The sequence below is a fragment of the Strix uralensis genome, chromosome 13 (genome assembly GCF_047716275.1).
Source record: "Strix uralensis isolate ZFMK-TIS-50842 chromosome 13, bStrUra1, whole genome shotgun sequence".
Classification (NCBI taxonomy): domain Eukaryota; kingdom Metazoa; phylum Chordata; class Aves; order Strigiformes; family Strigidae; genus Strix; species Strix uralensis.
Window position 1 is genome coordinate 10618571 of NC_133984.1, and position 18694 is coordinate 10637264.

The 18694-nt window shown below is 44.2% G+C and overlaps 1 protein-coding gene across 6 annotated transcripts in view; it reads right to left on the reverse strand.

The window, feature by feature from the left end:
* Positions 1-9803: 9803 nt before the first annotated feature.
* HTR2C (5-hydroxytryptamine receptor 2C) overlaps positions 9804-18694 on the reverse strand; it is a 98749-nt gene continuing 89858 nt past the window's right edge. For 5 of the 6 annotated variants that reach the window (XM_074882335.1, XM_074882337.1, XM_074882336.1 and 2 more), the window contains one exon: positions 9804-12999. In XM_074882335.1, the coding sequence (XP_074738436.1) occupies positions 12167-12999 (833 nt within the window). In that variant the 3' untranslated portion in view covers positions 9804-12166. The remainder of the gene's footprint in view (positions 13000-18694) is intronic. The other variant, XR_012630665.1, reaches the window with a different exon arrangement.

Sequence of the window (18694 nt, forward strand, 5' to 3'; positions counted from 1 at the left end):
CAGAACTGGGTAGCATTTGGGTTATGGGTTTTCAGAACTGCCACCAGGGCAACAGTTACTGCACTAATAACAACGGTTAAAATCAGAAAAAGCACTAGAGAAAATTATTGGAAGGAGTCGCATTGAGATTTGCCATTTACTGGGAATAACTCCTGGTAGGCCTCTGATGTTCTGCTAGTCTCTTAAACAGTTTAAACATCTACTCAAAACACATGAATGCATTGTGAACGTCCCCCAGGGGAAAAGCGAGACAGTCAGCTAGAGCCCACTCTGCTGCCCTGGGTACAGCTGATGCCATCTTCACCACACAGAAATGCCGGGCACAGACATTAGGAGTGGGCCAAATGGCATGGCAACCCTGACCTGCTGGATGGGTTTAAGTTGGGTTAAAGTTTCTAGTCTAATTTTGTCCGAAAAAAAGTGAGATGGGAAGAAGAATTAAAGAGAATGGGCAGAGGTAAGAGTTGGTGAAGGAACGGATGTTGTACCTCCACAGCCAGAACTCACCCTGAAAAAGATCAGAGCTATTTCAGTAACTACAAAATATAAAAGTTAGGCTGAAGCCTGCCTAGAAACCTGCCTAGTAACAGAGTGATAAATTAAGTATATCTACTTATGGTATCTGTATGCTGCAGCTTCACAGGAGTGTTTATGTAAGGAAAGCTGGGCTTGGCCCTGGCACCGGGCTCCCCGCTTACCAAATTTACCCCTGCAGAGGGTCCTCATTGCAGCAGCAGCAAGACACCCCCACCTGCTTTCTCACAGCATCACATCTGCAGCATGTGCAAAATTTAATCCTAATAGGTGGCCAGCTGCTAGTCCTTCCTAACATCCTGACCCTTGCTAGAATTACAGTAGTATGCTTTTTTCCTATGTTTATAGAATTACACTAATTACGTATTTCTTTCACACAGTATTTGCATTACAGTGGTTTAATTCATTTGCTGTAATCCATAATTAATATTTTCAGTAAAGCACTTTCAAAATCCATCGTTTGGCATACTCTGCTCTTATTGTTCCCAGCTCATGTCTGGGTTCCCCAGTGTTTTTACCATCTTAGCCCCACATGTCTGGTGAGGCATGTCTTTGCCAAACAAAGAGAACTCGTTTGCATACCCTTGAGTTTAGGGTCTTTTTTCTGTCTTTGACTGATAAAGTCTTAGAGCCATTTGTTGAAGAATAAAAAGCAACCTTTCCTACAGAGTTTTTTTTCCCTAGAGAATGTCAATACTTGTCAAACATATGAAAGCACAATCCTGTGCATGCTGCAGGGAAATGCAAAATCAATTCGCGTCTGTCATATTCTAACTGCTTTTGGGAAGTAGCAAAACAGGGAAGGCGAATGCCAAGGTCTCTGAACTCACAAAATCACCCTCCTTCTCTCACTGAGAAGAGAGAGAATTTTCAAGCTGCCAACAAGAGAATAATCTGAAAACCAATTTACATTCTCTTTCCTCATTACCCATCCTCATATTTTTTATTTTTCTCACTGGCCTCTGAATACAAGAATTTGAAGTGTTTCAACCACTATAAAATGCCAATGGCTGAAAGATATAAAGCAAGGCTGGCACTTCTCAGGAGCTCTTTTCTCCTCTTGCACTTGAGGAATGAAAAGGTAGAAGTTGTATCTCACTGGCTGAGGCATCTCTGCTGAAGTTTTCCATCTCGTACAGGCGCTAGAAACTCCATGGCCACTGGGTGTCATCATCTGTGCTTGGACGCAGAGGAGGAGGAAAGCAGGTGCAGCATCACTTCCGCCAGAATTCAGTATTTAATGCATGAAAATTAAATAGAGGGGACAATGGCTCTCTCACTGTAAGGTAGATGAGTTTTGTGCTTTATGTACTGCTAAGTGGAGGAGTGTCACACCTTCGATCCATCATTCAGCACCACGCTGAGTGCCAGGTAACATCACCCCTCGTGCCTCGTGGCATCGTGACCACCGCCCAGTGCTGCTGCACTGACCAGAGCTGCCATCTCCCATGACATGTGCCGGCCAAAACCAGCCCCTGTCCCTGCCCTCTCTCCCATGCTCACACCACTGAGCACCCACAGAAAAACCCCATTGGCTCAAACTGGAGGCTCAGCTGAGCAGGGACTGTGCCCTGCTGTATGTTCCTGCCTCACTCTGGCATCAGCTCCTGCATCCCTGAGCCACCATGGGTCTCAGCGCCCATCCCAGAGCCTCCGCACGTCTCAGCACCCATTCCAGAGCCACAGCAGCTCTAGGGAGTACCTAGATCTTGGAAGGATGTAAAGCGGCACAGCCCTTCTGGCTTCAGCTTCCAGATGTTGAGGCTCTGGGAATGCAGTAACTAATGATATAATCTAAAATCTAAAGAGCTTCATGGGCCATGGCAAGTTTGCAGCTCACTGCCTTGTGTGGGAGAGTACATTTGAGAGTGCTGTCAAGCTCTTTATGTCTATGTAGTAGCTGAATTTTCTCAGGAGGGTCTGTGGTTCTCATAGCTTCAAGGCAAACAACTACAGCTGATGCATGTGCTTAACAAAACAATTTGAGGCAACATATTGTGGCTGAGCTGTCTGAACAGCTGAAACAGCTCTGCAAACTGTCTGTGTCAAGATCCTCTTCCCCGAGTATAGAGAGATAAAACAACCAGATGAAAAATGACGGCCACCGCAAGGTTTGCACCAAAACTGAGTATTCGCCTCCCTGCCATCCTAGGCTGCTTGCCTCCTGCACCAGATCCCGTCCAGACGTACCACGGGACTGCTCTCCTCATGAAATGAAATGCAACTGCAACAAGTGTAACACCACCATACACATTTAAAAAAAAAAAAAAAAAAAAGGAAAACTAATTAAAAAAACCTAAACATGGCCTTGACATCTCCTTTTCTGATGGCTCTGCCCAGGAAACAACCTCAGTGTTTAAGCAGGTCTCACTCCACAGAGAGCTGAGTGCAGGAGCATCCTTAAGCGTGGAGGCTTGACAGGCATGGTGGCAGCTCTGCCGTGGTCCCGGACAGTGTGTGCGCCCATCTCCAACAGCAAGGAGAGCTCGCACAGCACCTCTGCCTTCTCTGAGGTACTGAGTTAGGCTGCATTGCCCTGGCTTTGCTGGAAGGTCTGAAAGGTCGCCCCAAGTTCCTGCAGCTGTAGTGCAGGGATTTGAGCCATGGTCATCAGGGATCATCCACAAACTATGTTTTTTCTTTCCTTGCCTGGGAAGCTGTGAATGGAGGTGGTAAAGGCATGTCACACCTTTGATGTGCTTGGATGTCCTACCTCACCAAAGCACCAGGGACCTGCAGGAGTCATTTTCATTTAGGGGAAAAAAAAAAAAAAAAAGTAATAAATATCAGGGTTTTTTTTACAAATCAGGGAACACCTTACTTTAATAGAATTCACTTAGCTAGGTATCTTTAAGATTTGAAAACAAAGTGTAGCAAAATGTTCTTCATTGGAATTCACACAGTGGTGGAGAAAACATGCAAACCAAACAGAAGCATGATGTTCTTGGGAGAGGAAGCTCTGTATTTCAACCTACAATCTGTAAACACATCAGTCCCTCACCACCCAGGCACAGGCTCAGGCTCAGAGCACTGAAGAGGTATTTATCTGCCCACATTTGGAAAGAAAGGTTGCACTGGAACATACTCCAGATAAACTGAAGATACTAAGTGCCCTGTGGGAATGTGTGCTGCTCTAAGTGTGCAACCATCCCTAGTACTGTCCTGCTTCGGATCTGCAGTCGATCCACCTGTGTGCCAACTGCTGCAGCAGTCTACAGCAAGACTTTTCTGCCAGTTTCCTTGTGCAAAACCTGATCTTCACAAGGATTGGAGCCTCCCAGCTGCCCTTGGACCTGTTGACCTCCCCTCTCCAAGCACCCATCCCTGCATGGCCGTGACACACAAGTGCAGCTTCAGTAACAGCAAGTGGATGCAAAGAGTGTGTTACGCCATTCAGTGCATACAGCTGTCCCCATGAAATGGCTACAGAAAGTTTACACAGGAGAAGAAACCAGAGACAACAGATGCAGGTTCCCATCCTGCCTCTAGGTACCTGAACATCCCTTGTACCCTCACAGGATCTGACCACAGAGCTGGGGCCACCCAGGGAGCCTGGGAGAGCCGCTGTGCCACCAAGAGGTCCCCATCTGATGCATAAAGCCCAGGAAAGGATAGTCCTTGCCTTTTATCTGATGATGTTCCAGCTTTTAACTGTTAAACTGGAAATATGTCCCAACCTTTGGGAGACTCAAATTGGTCTTGGCTGGTAGCTGCCCAGAAGTTTGTGCCCATGCTGCCAATTTATTTAGAAACACTCACACTGAGAAAACAATAACCATGCTGCCTGCCAGGTTCAGCTGAGTCCACTTTTAACAACAGAGAGCTTAAAAGGCCAACAGCACAATTTATTTTACTGAAGCAAAAAGCATGAAGTTCCTGCCTGCACAGTTGGAAATGCAGTGACAAAGAAAAGCATTAAAAAAGTCAGACAGTGCAAGCACAAAGCAGACTCTCAGCCCTTAAAGGTGCTCACCAGCGTTTTCTCAACTACACCAGCTAATGGCAGCTCAGCAGGACATTACCTCAACGTGCCGCTCTCCAGAGGTCCAATAATACTCAATGTCCATGAAAGTGCTGTTGTGGGTAAATAAAACTTACGTGACTGCATGCAGTCAGGCTTGGGCTAGCCAAGCTGGTTGATTCTGGACACTTCTGAGAATGCAACTGAAATATTGCTTCATAGAATTTGGGGGTGGCTCAGGGCTGGGAACACACGGACTTCATGATCCCTTGACTTCATGTAGTCCTACGTGTGGGAGATGCACTGACTTGGCATTGTCTTGTCTACTTTCCTCCAAAATGGTGACATTTTTCATGGCTTTGCTAGGACTTGGAAGGACCGTAGCACAAAAATAGTGTTCTTGCTTCAAGATGTTTGTTCCTCCCACACTTTGGGACACGTGGCCGGGGAGGTCAGAGGTGCTGCTGTGCAGATGGCTGGCTTGGTGCCCGAGCTCTGCCAGCCAGGAGGCTGAGGACAGAAGGGCTGAGCCAGGCCCTCCCGCTGTACCCCTGTAGCATAAATTCCTGCGTGAATGCAAGGGCAGAGTCTTCAATAAGCTTCTTGCTGCTGCATCACCAGAAAATGCAGTCCCAGACCTGGAATACTCCACTTGTTAGAAGCCTGCTTTTAATTCTTAGTTTATTTCTGGCCCTTTTTGTATGCCAATATTTTCCTCTAACCTAACTAGCTCCTCTCCCTCCTTAGTGAGAACAAGCACTCCCTGATGTCGTGATGGAGAGCTTTCTTCACCTCTTTGGCTGCTAGGAGGAACAAGCCAAACTTTCTACTCTCTTCTCATTAGAAGGGCTCTCTGTGCCCCTGCCTGGACTTGTGTCCCCACACCATGCCTATCACCAGGGCTGCTGCTCAGGCTCAACACACGGTCCTATCTATTTTTCAAAGTAGAAGTGCCAACTAACTACAGTGCAACAGGAAATCACAGTCATTTACTCTCAAGGAGTAAAGATCTGGCTAAGGAAAACCACTGTTTGTTCACCATGGTTTGCTGCATCACCTGCTTTGTTGTATGGAGTCACTAACACATCCTACCACTTTGCTGAATGCCATCGTAGGACAGCCTGGTAGAGGATGCAGGCAGTTTTCTCTTCAGCAACACCCAGGAAAGGTGCAAGACAGACCAAATGCTCATTTGAGGGTTAGCCCACCTGTGTGCCACCTGTGGCTGCACTGCAAAAAGAAGGGGGAGTACTTAGATGAGGGGGCTAAACTTTGCCATGGCTTCACAGGTGAGTCACTGCAACCTGTGGATCATCTCTGAAAACATTTTGGGACATGAACTATTGGTGCCTATAAGGGAGGAACCTCCAACACAGCTGAGATCTCTACTGGGCATTTGCACTTACCTGTTGCTTTGAGCAGTATCATGATCTTTGGGAAGTGTAGGCTCTTCAGGGGGGGCACTGAAGTCTTCCTCCACACAAAGTCACAGAAGAGCTATTTAGCCTTCAGTCAGGGAAAGAGGCCTTGATTAAAATCTTCAGTGGCTTTGATGAGTGTCCGTCACCAGCACATTTCTGTTCTTCTGCAGGAGGAGACACTAACATCAGCAACACACACAAATGTAAAACTGCCTTAAATTTTAAGAAATGCAACCAGGCAGTGGTCTAACAGATACCAGCCTACAGATTGTTTTTAGTGTATCAGCAATTTAAATAATTCAAAATGCCACAATTAGATCCTATTAAAAACATACATTGGATAATTAGGTTGTATTTTAATTAAACATTAATTTATCCAATTTGTTGAACTAATTACAATTCAAGCGCAGGAAAGTTCAGAACAGTAGATTTAACATGCCCCTGTGTGATGCTGCGTGATTCATTTTTCAAGTCACCTAAGTGTTGGTAGCCCACTGGAGTGACAAAGTAGCAGCCATTGTCCCAGGAAACTGCTGGGGAAATTGTATTTATATGCTAAGAGATCCTTTGTTTTTTCAGGAAGCAGAACATAAGGCAACATTCATGAGAGATGCAATACATAACAAGGATTGCTTCACAGTCTCAATTTTCCACAATAATTTTTTACCCATTGGCTGCTGCGAGCAGTCTGTATAATTCTCTTGCTTTCACCACCTGAGACCAATCGGAGTTCTTGAACTTGTGTCACCATTAGACACTTACCCACTTGCTAGGCCCCTCCCCAAGTATTTGAAGTTGTGGCCCAGGAGGCCAGGCTTTTGCAACCCTTTCTGCAGTCGCACTGCTCAGCACAGAGTGGAGTAAATCCCACTGGGTAATGTGCCAGGAAGCGCTGTGCTGGGTTGGTGAACAAGCACCCTCTCGGAGGGAGTGTGCAGGAGGGCTGCCCAGAGCAGCATCCAGCTCAGGGCACCTGGCACTGCCAGGCTGCCTCCCCACATACCAACACACCCTCCTACCATCAGCAGAACCTATGATTAGGACAGTTTTAAGCAAAATTTTTCAGTGTGTAGCTCATGCACTTGACTGTTCGTTAAAGATCTTCTGGTGTGGTTCTTTAATTGGCAAGCGTACCTTGCTGCATTGATTCTCTGTCTCATATATATCTAAAATCACTCACCTGAAGACTCTCCATCTCCATATTGTTATGGGATTGCAGCATCCCTGTACAGCCGAGAGGGAAAGACACATCGCAGATATTTTGTTGACTTCTGACAGCTTCAGAGCACAAGTTTCAGTATGGGTAAAAGCAAACAAGCAGAAGACCTGAGACTTAAAGAAAAATGAGGGAGACGCAGAACAGTCAGCAACAACTTCATAGTTAAAAATGAAAAAATAAAAGCACTTTTTGGTATATGCACGCCCACCACTACATTATCATTAGAACAGCCCACATTTCACAGTGACACCCACAGCTGCATTTGATCTCCCCCCCATCACAGGTTTCCTCCCCAGCTGTTCAGCTATTCACATTTTTTCAAGGGAAGACTGAAGCACGATGACATCTCCTGTTGCCTTCTGGGGGCTCTGGGATGTGTGTGTTCATGTGTGGAGATGTGTGCGTACATCTGTCCATCTCTGTTCTTCTGCTGCACCTGCCCAAGGCTTTGTGGTCTTTGTATGCTGTTCCCCAGGAAGAAGTTTCTGATGGTTTTTCCGCCCCAGTCTGAAATGGAGACAAAACCAAGTGCGGTTCTTGGCTTAGCATGTAGCTATCCTAATGATAACATGACCCAGGGAGGAATCTCACCCAAGAGACATCTGCATCTTTATCACATGATGGATGCTGCTTTTGGAATGCCAGATTAGCATAATTTGTCTGTAAGTACATCAGACACCCTTCATTAGATCAAAACTAAACAATATTTCTGAAGAGATGGCTTATAGTTTGCTTTTTTCTTTAAAATATGCTTTTCCTTTGGAATTTGTGTCTCCATATCCAGAGCCTTTGTGGCTCCAGCACATCAGATGACTACAGTCAGCCTGCTGACTTGGAAGAGCACTGGCATCGTTCCCCACCAGTGATGGACCTCTTTGTAGCGTTGTCCAGAAGAAAGCCACTAACAGTTGACATGAGTGTCTCTATTGAGAAAAAAGCACTAACCACACTGTTCATACTGACTACTCACACATCACCTAACATTAGCATCTTTAAGTTATCACTCAGATAAAAACTATTGCTGACTCTGAAGTAATTAAAAAAAGGAGACTAATGCTGGGGTGGGATGCCTTGAGGCTCCTCAGCATTGGCTCTGAACTGTATCGCCTCCAAAACGCCACAGCCTCTGGGTAGCTGCTCTTACCTTCAGTGAGCACAGGACTGAAGGAGTAGGCCCTTTGAGGGCCTCAGAGGTCCGTCCCCAAAACCACCACGTCTGACTCCGTGGACGCTACACCCCAGACTTGGCTGTGTGGGGCAACATGTCACAGGTATAGATGAGCCAGCTCAGGTCTGAAAACCACGTTGCTCAGCCACAAGGCTTTGAGCTTGAGCAAACATGGCCAGCCTTGCTGCTGGCCCCTGCTGGGGAAGGCTGCAAGCCCCTACAGCTCAGGAAGGTGCTAGTTCAGGGGCTGACTCCATGAGTAGATTCCCTGATGCAAATCAAACGGGGTGGTCTGTTTGCCGGGTTGGACCCTGCTACGTGCACGGTCAGTCTCACAGGCAGCCTGCCTGCACATCTCCCATCTGGTTTGGGAAACAAAGCAACCAACATGCTTCAGCCTACAGCACCATTTCCAAGGAACAGTTTTCACTTGTTCAGTCCAAACACAAAACACCGCCACGCACATTATTCGTAAGACAAAACCATACCTGAGCTGAGGTTTAAGGACTCACACAAACCTTCCAGCGGGTACTCCCACCAGGCAGCACCAGGGCAGGGCTTCTTGAGGCACCACCATGGTTAATGACTACAGTTCAGGAGAAGCAAAGCTGCTGTGGGGACAACCTGACTTTGGTTAAGTTGCAGAGAACTAAATCCATTCTTCAAATTGAGGTAATTTTTAAAATGTCATTTTTAACAGTTATTCCTAGAAGGAGCAAGGAGAAGAGGGGGAATAGTTTACCACCATCTTTGTATTTAACAAGTTTTGGGGTTGAAAGTCTTGGGATATCTGCTGACACTAATTTCTATGATTAAGTAACTGTGGGCCATACTTCAGGTGTGGAAGGAGAAATGAAAGTTATCCTCATCATTTTTTGTTGTTTTGTTTTTTTGGTCAGGACATATTTTTCGCTTAGGAAAGATTTTAATTGGGGACAGATGAAAGAAAGAGAGGGCATGTTCATTTATTTATTATCTGATAGACCATGAAAAAAAATTAAGAGTGATTAAACCAACAAACTTTCTTTAATAAATTAATAGCAGCATCACAAAACCCTGATGTGAATGACCCAAAGGAAATTGGGTAAGTGACAGTATTTAACCATTCACAAAAATGTTATCACCCGCTGGCCAGGAGAGAACGCAGGCGCTGTAAGGCAGTCCCCTTGTCTGTTTATCTAAACAAGTGACATACATCAGAACGGGTCCAGCTGAGTAGCCACGGTCGACATATTTACAGTTCTGGTGTTGAATTTTTTAAAAACATTTATAAAAATTCTGTAAATTCTCTGTTCAATTCCCATTATTTACATCCAAATATAGTAGGTTCCCTTTTTGCCCATACAACAGAACTGGCAAGGGTAAGTCATGAAGGCTCCTATGCAAAGACAATGCCTGTGTGTGGACTTATACCAAGTTCAAGGATGCTGTGAAAAATGAGCTATTCACACATGACCCATTCACACATGTGCTAGAAGCTACTGTAATTCAACTTATTGCTAAATGCTTTCAAAGTCTGTGGTTGGCTTTTAAATATATATATGTATATGTATATATATATATATGTACACACTCACACACATTTATACACACACATATACATGTTTGGAAAAGATGTGCTATGAAATCACCGACGGAAAAAAAGAACTTAAAAAGCGATGTACTCTTTCTGATTTTTCTGTACTGTTTGAGATAATCAAATCTGACTCACTGAAGGCACAAGTTTGTGTCTCTGGCCAGTCCTTTTCCTACTGGTTACTAGACCTTTTGGAGAGGCAAGTGGATTCCCGAGCATTCAAACCCATGGCAGTATCAGCAAGCTGGCACATTGTGCATCTCTGTTGCCTTCTGCAAGCAGTAAGCTCAGCTCTGCACTGGGATACTTTGCCTGCCTGCATGGAAGTACTATGGATTTTTTCCAGGAGGGGATGAGGGAGAAGAAAGGACCATCACCTTCAACGCATCAAGCTGGGAGCAACCCAGCAGCAGATGCAACCCGTATGTTGTGTTTTGGTAGTGGCCTCAACAAGGTTGTTACTGTACACAGCAATAGAACAGCACAATGTTACACTAGCACTAGCAGAATTTTCCATTTCTTCTACAAGTTAATTTTGGTGGGATGAACACAGCAAATTTAAATATAAGCAGTTCATGTTAGTAAAATGCAATTTATCCATGCCATGCTTTTCTGTTCTGAGGATTTTCATAGCCAGAGGCTGTCAGTGATGCATCCATGTTAGATGGGCACTGCAGCATTTGTGTGTTAGTTAATGAAGATGAAAAAACCTTATGGGTGATATCTGGCATTAGACAAGGAAATGAATGAGAGGCATCAGCCCAGAGGCACAGTGCCAGAAAGACACAATGCCTTGGAAGACTTGTCTACACAGGAACACAGTGGAAAATGAATTCAAATTTTACATGGTGTGAATTAAAAGCAGATTACTTAAACTGCATTAAATCCCAATATGGATGCTTTCATTAAGATGTAAGTGGTGTTAATAGGATATACTATAATTTACTTTGGGAGTGAAACGGAATAAATCAAATGTTAAAATTAATCCAGATTAATCTTCCATGTAGACTACCTTCAGGTCTGCTTCCTTTCTGTCATCATTTGCTTTTGGAACATATCACCAGCAAAATATTCCAGTCAGATACTCTGTCCAGCTCTGCCCACCCCCTCCTGAGACAGGAGAAATGAGCAGGGACCCTCATTTACGCCCCTCTCCCAGCATCCCCCAGGGAGCAGTATCCTGCATCTCCCAGCCTGACCCCAACCAGCACCGCACGTGCAGCAGCTTCTGCTCTACACCCAAAGCAGTGCTTTATCACCAGCACTGCAAGTCCCAGGATGTTGAAAAATAAAAATAAATGCTAAACAAACTAAGGATTAAATAGATGGAGACCGAGAAGTCAAGAGCTCTTACAAAGCTAGAGCGCTCTTCTCCAGGTCAGCCAAAGACCCTGATCATCCAAGCAGTCTGTGAAGGCAGTGCCATCCACACTGAGCACAGCTTGCTCCACCCCAGAGCTGATGATTACCTATAAGAGCAAAGGAGAACTTTTTATAAATCTGAGGCCCTCCATTTATAAAATGGTTGAAGCAGATAACTGGCGTTCACTCTGTTTCTCATGTTTCTTCTCCAAGTGTGCAAGTGATCCCAGCCAGGATCACAAAACCACACCAGAACTGCATTCCCTACCTTCCTTAGGGGAGCCGAAGCCTCCTGAGGAATGGGAAGAAAACCACAGGATTGGCAAGGGAGTCAAAATTTAACTGAGGTCCCTTGAAGAGCAAGATTGCCCCAGTACGGCAGCAAGCCACTACCCGTAACAGGACATGTCTGGCCAGGTGCCTGCACAGTCGCTACACTTTCGTGATGTCTCTCTGCCAGGTTTCTGTACAATCTTTACACGGCACAAATAGGGGTGAGGATTTAAAGTATATATTTACTGTCAACTTGAAAAAGAAAGTTATACTGACCAAGTCTAATAGCATGTATTTGATATATAACTATTAACATGCCATTCTGGACTCCAGCAAATGCCACCTGAGATAAATATTCAGCATTTTTGTTCATGCACTGGAAGAAGAATTCAAACATTTTGTCCATGACATATGCAAAGTAACTAATAGTTCTGATCTAGTATTAACAGTAAATATAGAACCTTAAACTTCACTGAAGTATATTAATATATATGATTTTAAGTACTGGACTGGAAAGACAACTCTTTTTTCATAAAAAAAAAAGCTTTGTTCAGAATGCAATATTTACATTGTCCTTTGACCAACACTTACATTTTTACACAACATATTTTGGCTACAGATACACCGTAGCAAAAGGCTGTGTGAGCCACCTTTACACACAGCTCACTCTTTCGCTTACAACATTACAGCTGTTTATGGAGAGCTCTGAAGTCCCTGGTTGCATTTCAAGGCCCTCCTCAGCTTCATCTAGTTCCATGCTATTGAATTCATTGCCATTTCGATAACTAGTTAAAGTCAGATCTTTCCCATATAAAGCTGTTGAAGCAACATTCAGACACTGATTCTGCCGCAGTGCTGATTTTTTACTGGTCTTGTATTGGCAACGGATGTAATTGGAAAAAGCCCTGCGGTACGTTTTATTGAAGAGTGTGTATACGAGGGGATTAATCCCAGAGCAAACATACCCCACCCAAACAAACACATCAAGGAGTTCACTCAAGAGGTCTTTATCGCAGGCTTCCTTGCAAAGCACAGACATGACATTGGTGATGAAAAATGGGCACCACATGATGAGGAACAAAAAGAAGACGATGCCCAGGACTTTGGAGGCTCTTCGCTCGTTGTTGATGGACTGCATAGTTCCTTTCCGAAAAAGCACTGCCTCCTTATTTACAGGAGAGTTCAAGTGAGATGCCCCCTCGTGATTGTGAAGCATTGAAATGTTTTCTGTGTTGTTTTCCTTCTTGAGGCAGTTTACACTGCTCCTCCTCTGCTTGGGCACCTCTCCACACATAAACACCGTTGCCTGCCTCTGCAGCACCTGGACGGTCAGGCAATACGTGATCACCATGATGATGAGAGGGATGAAGAACGCCATGAAGGACCCAATGAGGACGAAGTTCTCATCGTTGAGGACACAGGTCCCATTTATGAACACCCTGGAGTCATCCTGCAAACCAATGACCGGAATGGGCATAGATATCCCTAAAAGAACAAGATCAAAAAAGAGAGTGTTACCTGGATGGCCAGGGCTCCAAAGAGACAGCAGAGATGACGTAGGTCCTGCATGCATTCAGCCCACTGCCTAAAACTGTTCGAAAGAGAAGTTAATACTCCCAGATGGAAGGGAAAAACTCGGTTAACAACACTCCTGGTAGTGCAGCTCCAGGGCATAAACAGCCTCCACTGGGAACAGCTGCAGCTTTGCTGTGCTGCACAGCTGACACAGCAAATGCAGTGTAACTTCTTTATCAAGTTCGCTTTCTAGCATTGGGATTTGTGGGTGTAGAAAAGACAGGCATTACCCTGCTCTGTTCCAGCTGGCCACTCTGTGCCTGCTAGTTTGGGGTCACTGATCTGGTAGACAGGAGCAAATTTTAAAGATGAAAATAATCAAAATGCAAAAGAATTACAGCTATGAACATATAGAAGCAAGTTTCTTAAAGGCACTAAAATCATCCTGATAGAAAAATGGCCACTTTTGTCATGGCATCACAGACACATGGAAGAAAAGCTTCTGGCTTTGTGAGTCCTTATTGACTACCTCGGTGCAAGCAGACAGTGGCCTCTGCAAGCTCTGCCTGCCTAGGCATTTCATTCAAAAGCAGTGTGAAACTGAGAAGTACCACAGAGGCAGTCTTGCTTGAATTCTTAGAGAAGGCAATTACAAAGTCAAATGAAAAGGCTCCAGCACGCCTGATTCCTATCACTCTATTTTGAATACAGGGCTAAAAACTGGAACAACAGACAGTGTGAGAGTAGAAAAGGTGTAGCTAAAATGGTAATCATATTGACAAGACGGTCTGAAATCAGAACCCTGGCTACACACACACTCTGGCTGAAAGGAAGGAAACTAAATGACTCAATTATAATAATAACTGGAGCACAGCTTCCAACTACTCCTAAGCACTAAGCAGACTAATAAGCCTCCGGAATCACTGCACTTGCCAAGGCAGTTTCTCTTGTATCCTAGTGGCAGAGCACTTTTTACAGTTGTGGACTTAATGACAGACAAGTAAGATTAGGAACATTTTGGATCCCTTTTCCTCTTCAGCATCACCCAGCACAGCTTGTTTGTCCAGGATTTTAGGACACCAGGCCTTTCTGAAGCAGAAACAGGAGTCCTGCATGGAGAGTCTCTGCAGACGGCTGAGTCCGTGCTGTCTGGCACATGGGCGGAGCAGACAGCATGCCAACCCTGGAGCATGACTGTCCAGGACTGCACATAGTAGCCCACGCCCACAGCTAGCCACTGGCTTGTCCCTCACGGAGTGAAGGAATGAAAGCATTTTGAATAGCTCTAATTCAGATGCATTTACTTAATGTCCTCCGACGCTTTTTCTTCTAAGGAATATATATCTATATACCTGCTCTATTCTACCTTCTGAAAGTCATCAGTAATTTACTGTGGATACAAAAAGAAGAGGGAATACAGGACTTATGCCAGAGTACTGGTTCTCACTCGAATATTTTTCATGTGTGCTGAGATACAAACTTTGTCACTTGATCTGTGGAGCTCAGTCCCACACCAGGGCAGACCTGAAACCTTCCAAAGAAATCTGTCTAGACACAGCCAAAACCAACAAAAGCAACAACATGTTTTGGAATACCACAACCTATGTGTATGTGAGAACATGGAAAAGACATTGTGGGCCAGATATCGTTAGACCATCATGGGTTAATCTAGCCCTGTTCTCATGTCTTTGGCAGATACCAGAAGTTTAGGGCCATAGTACAAAATGAGGCAGCTGTCAGCATTGTAGCTTAGAAAATTCCACAGCAAGAAGTTGCATCCACATCTCATTTTTAAAATAACCTTTGAGAGACCTATCTTCCATGAATTCTTGATCTCATTTATAACTTCACAACACTCAGCAGCATTCAGATCCATGATCTATCTGTTTATCATGTGAACAAAGTATTTCTTGCTCATTTTAAATTTGCTGCTTGATAATTTCATTTGACTCCTCTCAGTTCCTCTAGGATGAGAAACAGTGAATAATCACTCTCTGGTCACCTTTTCCACCTTCTCAGGGATATTGTAGACCTTTATCATCCCTATGGTCTGACATCTCTTTTGGAACTGAAAAATGCTATTCTATTTATTCTCTCTCCTCATGCCAAACTCATTTTATGCCTTTGATTATCTTTCTCCATTTCTTTTCAAATTCCTCTCTGTCCTTTTAAAGAAGGGAAAAAACCTGCCCATCCTAGCAGTTAGAGAGCAGCAGAATGTCTTTTGTTCTCCCCTTACTACTGGCTGTCCATGAGCACTCACTCCGCAGACACGTCTGTGGGGCTGGCCATGCCCTTCCTTAGCTTCTTCACTCAAGAAATAACCAATGCTGAGGCCACTGTTGTGCCTGGATTGCTTTTTTTCAGGTTGCTGTGAACAGCACAGGTCCTAGAACTAATCCTGTGGGACTCTGAATTCCTAAACAGTAGTGACATGCTAAAGAGATTATCAGGGCGTTTTTCCCATTCCAGCTAAGTGTTTTCCAGGATTTTGGAGAATACATCTGCAATTTGTCATTACCATAAAATTACCATTTGCCAGTAATCTAGTGAAGGAATTTCTTCTGAAAAGTAATGATTATAAATGCCTTCTGTGATTATAACATGTGTTTCCTTACCCCAAGTGATAGTTCCAGGATTTAGTCATCTTTCCCTCTATGTGCTAATGTTTATCAGCTTACCCTTGGCAAGGCAGTGGCCTCCTTTCTGATATGTTAACCCCTGTTACCTTTCCTGTGCCACATCCCTGTGCCGGCAATAACATTCATCCTATCAAGCCACTGACTCTTTATTGTTAAAGGCATCTTTCTATAATACCTCAGCTCCATCAAACCACAGACATTTGGGAAGTGGTAGGAGGTGGACAGAGCAGTCTTTACACAAAGAAGAAATCTAAATTAGATCAATAGAATTACACTGGGATTATACTTGCATGCATAATTTTATGTTTTAGAGCCCTCTGTAACACATACCCTTTGAAATTGAACTCCAAAATAAATGAAGGTTCATTCATTAAGTAGTCATCATTGAATTTAGTTTTATTGCTTTAGCCAAGGGAAATGAGATGAGGTTTTGGGATATCTTCATGGTCACACACATAAAGAACATTTGAGAAGAATAATAATCTAGTTCTGGGATGTGATGAATATACAAATCAAGAGCACTGATGGCAGCCTAAAACTCTGCATGATCATGAGATACCTCAGTATTCATGACAGGGAATGAGGAGGTAACTTCTGTAATGAAAAAGCATCCCTCGCCTCTCTCATAGCGAAGTGGGATTTCAAACTGAGAAAGCACAGAAGAGGGAGAGCACCAGGTTCTTGTTTGCTCTTTCCTCCAATACAGGAAAATCCCATCCTTAACAGCAGTAGGAAGAAAGATGCCCTCGGAGGAGCTGCCAACACACATTCATTCAGCTGCCAGCTAGCCTACAGCACTACTGAATGGGCAGCATTACCCTCATCTCAAATGCTTTCTTCCACCTCAGAGTCCTCCTTTGTAACTCATTCTTTAATGTGAGATTTATCACTGATCCATCCCACAATCCAGCCCTAAAGGGAACTAAGTCTGTTACACAACTTGGGCAACAGGGACTAACTCTACGCCACATCAGTAGTGAGAAGTGAAGTGTGGAAGGTCTCAGGCACCCCAGAGGGTCATCCTTCATGGGGGATTACTGCAAAATTGCTACTCCACAAGCACAAACACCAAAAGCACAAATACCTTCTTGCAGACACAGCTCACACCCTGGCCCTGATTACAACAGGGCTACCCTGATCAGTATGTGCTGTGCTTACCACTAAGCATTCTCATGGTGCCTGAACATGGGTAAACACGAATGCCTGCCTTACTTGAGTTCAGCTGTTTGAACAAGCACAGAAGGCATTCAACTCCACTCGACTCAAGCAACCCACGCTACTAACACTGCAGTTGTAATTGTTCATAATTAAAGAACTAGGATCAGCTGGTCAGAGAAAGCCAAATTCACTACACAAGGGCAGTGAGTGCCAACCCAGGTAAAAGGCTCTGAAGCCTACTGCTGTCCAGCCCTACTGCTGTTCAGCTCTCCAACCCCCAGTGCAGTGTTTCATGAGATTTTGCACACAAGATGATGCACTTTTCATCAACAAATGTCAGGCTGATTTAGTGAGCTGAGGTCTCCAGCCTCAGAGGCATTTTCCAGTTGTGTCAAATAATCCTTTCTAACTAAGGCAGCAGCAAATTCCCAAAGTGAGGTGGCATTGTTCCAAAAACTTGCAAGGTAAAAGCTTTGCAAGCTTATTGCGTATCAGTTTGCTCTGAAGAGCAAACTTGGTTCTCTTGCTTGATGTTTGAGCAGTGCCTAGGGCAACTGGTTTTGCCCCAGTAAAAAGAGACAACCAGCCACCACCAGCCAGCAAGCCATGAACTGAGTCCCTGCTAGACTCAACATTGGGAACTCTATGCATCCTTCTGCCAGGCAGCAGCTTAAGCAGGACATCCCTTTTCACCACAGCAGTTCATAAGGGAGAAGATAAATGTGATTTTTCCTCTTCTTCCCTCCTTTAGCTTCTGTCTGACAGAACAGTGGGAAGCAAGACAGAGAGATCCTCCAGATTACAAATCCAACTACAGTTGTTGTCCTAACTGCTTCTTGTCAGCTTTAAAGATGTTTTTAAGCCAGCAGAATTGTTCACCAAATGAGGCTGAGATGATGCTGCGGACACAGAGTAACAGATGCTCTTCACAGATTCTCAATTAATAAACAAACCCCAAAAGACTACAAATACGGCTTTGTAAAACTTCTACTAGCTTGCTCCAGAGGAAAATCTGGCTAAAAGGTCCAAATTGACATTCACAGAATTTAGACTTAAGTGAAAAACAACAATGTTTTTGTGTTTAATACCTTGTTTTCTTCTGTGAAAGCCCATGAGACTGATAGAGATTACTGGAAAGATGGAGTCTTTGGTGGTTATTTCCACTAAGAAAGGAAGTAATTTCCATTCTTTTTCACAACATTCTTATACAAGAAGATATTTAATTTCCTCCTGGGACAACAACCTCACTAAAGAAAAGAGGCCTGCGCATAGGCTTACTCTGTCTTTCCGTGTGTGGGATTCTCAGAGCTGAACATATTTTGCTGCATGTACATGAGCTTGGGAATGGCAGGGACCACCTCTCATGGTGTCAGCACTGGATTCAAAGTTCACTGTGGTCCATGGCACGAGCTCTGCTGATGCAGGTGGGCTTTGAACCTCACTACCATCCTCCTGGCATTTACACATAATACTGAAAAAAAAAAAAAGGCAGAGAAAAAGATCTGTGTGCTAAACAAGCCTATGGATGCCACAGAAGCAATCTATGCTGCAAAACCAAGAACACTGCTGCCCATACTAATCACTGCATGTTTAAATCATATTTATTATTATACAAAACAAATGTGGGTTACAACTTTAAGAGACATTCACCTGAATGTTAGCAGCTGCTGTAACTATGCATTAGCATTAAAGTCTGTTAGAGGAAATAGGAACTAAGTCCCCTAACCCTCTCAGAAAAGGCAAAAGAACTAAAACAAATCTGTTTGGTTTCTTAACAGAAGTGTCTCACAAAGTGCCTACACATTTCTCTAATATTGACTAACAGACAGTGAGAAGTAAACCCCAACAGACAGTACCCTCCTGAC